A 6,025-nucleotide genomic window follows, 5' to 3' on the forward strand; every position below is an offset into this window, starting at 1 on the left:
TTATGCGCGTTATAAGTAATGCCATGTATTTTTGGAGTGTGTGAGGGTGTGTGATGCAAATTCGCAAATTCAGGAACAGGCGCATGCGGATCTCGAGCCAGTTCCTCTCCACGCACTCCGTTTAACCGCGCGGAAGCCCCTGCATGCGAAATCTCTGACCACACACACACACACACACACACACACACACACACACACACACACACACAAAGCCTACACTGTGGACCCGCTGTCCGCGCGCGCGCACGCCAGCGCGTCAAAGCCCGACGCCGATGACGTGAGGGCTCGTTGGCACGTGGGCCGCGGCGCTCCGAGCCCATAAACAAAGGCACGTTGGGCTCGAGCGCCAGAGAGCAGCAGAGGAGTGAAGAGCGCGCGAGAGGAGGCTGGAACTGACAGAGCTCGAGCTCCGCGGATTAAAAGCCTGAGGTAAAAACGAAATAATTAATTATTTATATATATAGTTATTTAATTGAACTTTTAGCAAGTTTTACTCACTTTTATATCAAATCTGATTTCACGCTGTTTTTGGAACGCTTTGGTGTTTGGTGTTTTTGTGGGAAATGTGTGACCGTCCTTCATGCCTGTGTGTTTTGTAGGACCGGAGCTCAGTGAACGGAGTCACGGCGCTGCTCACCGGCCGAACGAGAACTGCAGCGATTCCCCGAGAACCGAGGAAACAGGTGTCTGGAGGTAAAGAGAGACCAGCCGAACAGCGCCACGGCAGTGAGCTAAACCGCTGACTGGCTCACAGTAACGCCAGCTCACTGAACTTAGCCTTGAACTTCGGCAAAAGGGGTTCTAGGTAGCTAATAGGCCACTGAATGGGCTTCTTTTTTACACCTGAAAATCTAGGCAAGCATCTATTTAAAGGCTTCTTGCAGAACCTCCTACAAGAGGTTCTCCACGAGAGCAGAGCAGAATCAGATTCGCTGCCACGCTTCTATAAGACCACTGCTGTTACTAGCTGTAGAGAACCCAATAGAACCATATAAAGATCTCCAACTGTAATATCAATGTGTGTTCATATAGCCTGTAACAGTTACAGGATTAGTGTTAATATCAGTTATGATTTCAGCAACAGCTGCAGTGGAAAATGAGCACATGACAACACTGAGGAAAAGGATACGGTGGTACTAGATAGATAGATAGCTAGTCCTAATCCCACAGCACTGCACATCTATAACAGGGCGGGTTCTGCAATGTGTGTATGATTCTGTAACAAACATAAATGGTGCAGAAATTATTGGCAACGGTTCTATATTTATAATATCATATATCACCTGTTCATGAGTATTGGCTGGTTTTAATGGTTCCTTTCTCCTGTATATTCCACTATTGGTATGAGTGAGTAAAAGTACTGGGCAGACCCACCCTTCAGTACTGGGCAGACCCCCGTTCCACACTGAGAACACTACCGGTGTTAATTCAGCACTGCGCGTTTTAATGAAGCCCCTCTAATTCTCTGCTGCTGGACACTGTCTCTCTCCCTCCCTCCCTCCCTCCCTCCCTCCCTCCGTCCCTCCCTACCTCCTCCGGACAGCCATGCCCTGTGTCCAGGCTCAGTACGGGAGCTCTCCGCCGGGCGCCAGTCCCGCGTGCCAGACGTACAGCTACAGCGCGGCTGCGGCGGCTGCGGCGGCGGGGGAGTACAGCTGCGACCTGCTCACCCCGGAGTTCGTCAAGTTCAGTATGGATCTGACCAACGCCGAGATCGCCGCCACCTCCGCGCTGCCCAGCTTCAGCACGTTCGCCGAGGGCACCGGCGGCGCGAGCTACGACACCAAAGCGCCCTGCCTCTACCAGGCGGCGGCTCACTCCGGTGAGCACCTGTCCATTAAAGCCGAGGACGTGCACGCGCACGCGCACGGCTACCCGCCGCAAGCCGAGGACGGGACGTCCCACGGCGGATACTACAAAGCGCCCCCTCCGGGTTTCTCCGCCGCACCTCATCCACCTCCTCCTCCGCCGCCGCCGCATCATCCTCATCCTCATCATCATCACCACCACCACCACCACCACGCGTGGGAGGACGCAGGCTCGCTGCACGCCTTCTCGCACAACTACCTGGCCGCGTCTCACGTGATGGAGCAGCAGCGGAAGGACGCCGTGTCCCGGCTCTTCTCCTTCAAGCAGAGTCCCACCGGCGCGCCGCCCTTAGCCGCGTGCCACGTGCGCTTCGACAGCGCTCCGGCCGCGCACCGGCCTCTGGAAAGCACGGGCTTCACGTTGCCGGCAGCGCTGAGGAAACAGCACGGCGTGGGCTTCCCGCACCCGCTGCACGTCGGGCACGCGCACGGGCACGCGCTCACGGAGAGCCCGGTGAACTCTCCGCCGAGCCGCGGGTCTCCGTCCAGCGAGGGCTTGTGCGCCGTGTGCGGCGACAACGCCGCGTGCCAGCACTACGGAGTACGCACGTGCGAAGGCTGCAAGGGCTTCTTTAAGGTGCGTGTCATTATTTTTGATATTTTACTTATTTTTAAACCATTTTAATTTAGGACGTGTGCCTCAGATTAAGACATAAAAATGGTCAAAAAACAAACAAAAACAAAAACAACAACAACAACAAAAAAACAGAGGCACATCTGGGGAATGGTCTGTCAATCTTTGACAATGGTGTCAAATGAAATTGGCCCAAAAGTACACCCCTGCAGAACTCCCCACGGCGACATTAAGCCGGCTCTTTATTTCGGCATGGTGATGGGATCATCACACTAATCCGACAAGAGAGGTCGGGGGAGTCACTGCCAGGGGACCCCCGAATTATGACAGCCCACGGCTGTGTGTTTACTGAATGTCTGCCCTGTCCTGCCCTTGAATGTATTACACAGCTTTGCTTTAGAGAGCCCAGCCTTGAGAGCGGGCACCCCTTTTCTCCCCCCCTTGTTCAATTATGAAACAGCACGCTGTAATTTCAGTACTGAAATTGTCATTGTGTTGTTTTTCCGCAGCGCACCGTGCAGAAAAACGCCAAATATGTTTGCCTGGCCAACAAGAACTGCCCCGTTGATAAGAGGAGGAGGAACAGATGCCAGTACTGCCGGTTTCAGAAGTGCTTAGTTGTGGGGATGGTTAAAGAAGGTAGGCTTTGAACAGTCTTGTCCCCTGTCCTTCTTCTGTCCTTTCTGTATGAGAGTCTATCGAATAAATGCAACAGGAATGAGTGTGGATTTGTAACGAGGAGGTTGGAATGTGTTTTACAGTTGTGAGAACAGACAGTCTAAAAGGTCGTCGGGGTCGGCTCCCATCCAAACCCAAGAGTCCACAGGACGTTCCGAGCTCCTTATCACCTGCCAGTCTCCTGAGCGCCCTGGTTAGGGCCCACATGGACTCCAACCCCTCCATAGGCCGCCTGGATTACTCTAAAGTGAGTGGCGAGCCTTGCTGTGTGTCAGTGTTGTGGAAATCAAATGTCTAACGGAATTGTTGATAAAAATGAATGGAAGGGAATAGCTGTGTATTTGCATTATGCGAATAACATCACTCTGACTGAGAGCATCGAGTTTCCATTCATTGTTAACATGGACCAAAACATTCTGTTAGCGAGTAATGCGTAATCTTTCATTTATATTAATGCATTCAATTATTGACATTATGCTTAAAATAAACACATGGTTTTCATTGTTTTGTCTCCAACAAATTAGTTCCAGGTAAGCCCCGAATACCACAGTGCTGGAGACGAAAGCCTCCATGTGCAGCAGTTTTATGACCTCCTAACGGGGTCCATGAGCATCATCCATGGATGGGCAGAGAAGATACCGGGATTTACTGACCTCCCCAAATGCGACCAGGAGCTGCTCTTCGAGTCAGCCTTCCTGGAACTCTTTGTTCTGCGCTTGGCTTACAGGTGAATATCAGAATTACTGACAATATAACTCATCAAGAATCTTCCTGACAGTGAGAATCGTATTAACATTTGCCCTGTCAGTGTATGAAGCTCAAGCTAATTGCTGCTCTCTGTTTCAGATCAAACCTGGCAGAAGATAAGCTCATTTTTTGCAACGGCGTGGTCCTGCACAAGCTGCAGTGCGTGCGAGCCTTCGGAGAGTGGATCGACTCTATCGTAGAGTTCTCTGCTAACCTTCAGAGCATGAATATAGACATCTCTGCGTTCTCCTGCATGGCCGCTCTCACGATACTAACAGGTAGGACAGAACCTACTGTTAATTGCAGAAGTGTCAAAAAGGGTTCTTTGGAGAAATGCCAAAGAAATGCCACGTTTGGTTTCTTAAACGGCCTTTTCAGTGAATTCATGATTTTTTAAAAAGCAGTGGATTTCTAGAGCTAACATCTGGACTGGCAAGAGTTCCCTGGGCACTGGGACTTTAGGCTTCACAACACCTTTATTCTTACTCATCTTTGTTGTACTTTGCCTTCAACAGAGAGACACGGCCTTAAGGAGTCCAAGAAGATGGAGGAGCTTCAAAGCAAGATTTTAAACTGCCTGAAGGAACACGTGACCTGCAGCGGTGGTGGCCTGAACTGCCAAAGTCACTTGTCGAAACTGCTGAGCAAGTTGCCGGAGCTGCGCACCCTGTGCACACAGGGACTGCAGCGCATCTTTTACCTGAAGCTGGAAGACCTGGTTCCGACGCCCGCCATCATCGACAAACTCTTTCACGACACGTTACCATTCTGAACTTGGGACAGCTTCCAGACTTTGACCTTTCCACTGGACTTTTCTGAGGAGACCGCACACCGGCCTCGGATGCACTGATACACAAACGAAGGAGGCTTTCTTACATTCTCCTCAAAGTGTTTGACGATGGGCACCTTTTTTCCACTGTCTGTATTTGACAAAGCTTGTCTCTTGTACTAGGACGGTCTGGTACAGGTGGTGCAGTCCAGGAGGGTGACGGCCCTGCAGAGTTTAGTGATTTCACATGCCAGATTAAACCACTGTAATCACTAGCCAAGGAAAAATCTGCACTTCTTTTAATCTTTAAAGATTCTGCATCAATTCACATGCAGCTTTTTTTTTATTGGAAAACCTCAACAGTAGCAGACTTTTCTGATGGAGAATGAACACTAAGGCTATATTCAGTGGTCAGATTGGAGGGGATGGTGGGTTTAATGAACACTAAGGCTATATTCAGTGGTCAGATTGGAGGGGATGGTGTTTTTGAGTGGATGTTGGGGTAACTGGATAGAATAAAAAATGTATAACAGACATCTTAAGTAACATCACATAAAATCAATAGAGGGATGAAAAGGCAGGGGTTGGAGGGACTTTTTATTGTTTTTTTTTATTATTTTAAGTAAGTACTGGCTATATTACACACTATGGCACATAGTTAGCTAGCTAATGTGGCTTGTAAAGGACACAAACAGTAAACAGCAGAATGTAGACTATAGAAATCAAAATTAAGAGACATAATAAACCTTATTTTCCCATTTTGTCCCCCTGAACTGAAATTAGGTGGGTTACAGCACTATACACACACTAAACTCTGCAGCCCCAAGCCCCCCCCCCCCCCCCCCCCCCAGCCTAGCACTTAATCCTCACACTTGATGGACTGCTTGTGAGTTTAAACCACTTTGCAATGGTTTGCAAATATGAACCACAAACCAGCCCCAGCACTGGAATCGCTACAAGCACGAGCAGCCAGGCAGCGTTGGCCAGTACGAACTATTCCCAGGAGGCGTGGAAGCAGCGGTGCAGCGAAGGCGCGAGGACTAAAGTACAGACTTCAAACACCACAGAGGAAAGAACGTGCAGCATTATTCTGGGGGGGAAGGGACAAATCACGTGCTTGTTAATAGTTTATCCATGGAAAAGACTCACTCTAACACACTGATTTGAAGCGCGGTTTAAATGTGTTTGTATTGTTATGCGTCACATATTCATATAAGACAAAATCACCGGACATTTAAAGGGAATTTGCGTTTTAACATTGTTCTGGATGGAGGGGCGGAAATGTGCGGCAAGCGGGGCCTAAGACGTGTTTTCTGGTTTAATACTCGAATCTTTGCTGTCTTTTTTTTTTTATTTTTTTTAGCACATTTGTCCTTTTTTACAGATCGC

At 49.3% G+C, this 6,025-nt stretch overlaps 1 protein-coding gene across 1 annotated transcript; it reads left to right on the forward strand.

Moving 5' to 3' along the window:
* Positions 1-363: 363 nt before the first annotated feature.
* On the forward strand, positions 364-5,464 carry nr4a2b (nuclear receptor subfamily 4, group A, member 2b). The gene is given in 10 exon segments (XM_072682888.1): positions 364-429; positions 600-693; positions 1,544-1,929; positions 1,932-2,020; positions 2,022-2,445; positions 2,952-3,081; positions 3,204-3,367; positions 3,645-3,847; positions 3,967-4,145; positions 4,383-5,464. Coding segments are annotated over 8 exon segments (1,830 nt in total). The 5' UTR covers positions 364-429; positions 600-693; positions 1,544-1,545; the 3' UTR covers positions 4,640-5,464.
* Positions 5,465-6,025: the final 561 nt, after the last annotated feature.

This window comes from Salminus brasiliensis, chromosome 7 (assembly GCF_030463535.1).
Source record: "Salminus brasiliensis chromosome 7, fSalBra1.hap2, whole genome shotgun sequence".
Taxonomy (NCBI): domain Eukaryota; kingdom Metazoa; phylum Chordata; class Actinopteri; order Characiformes; family Bryconidae; genus Salminus; species Salminus brasiliensis.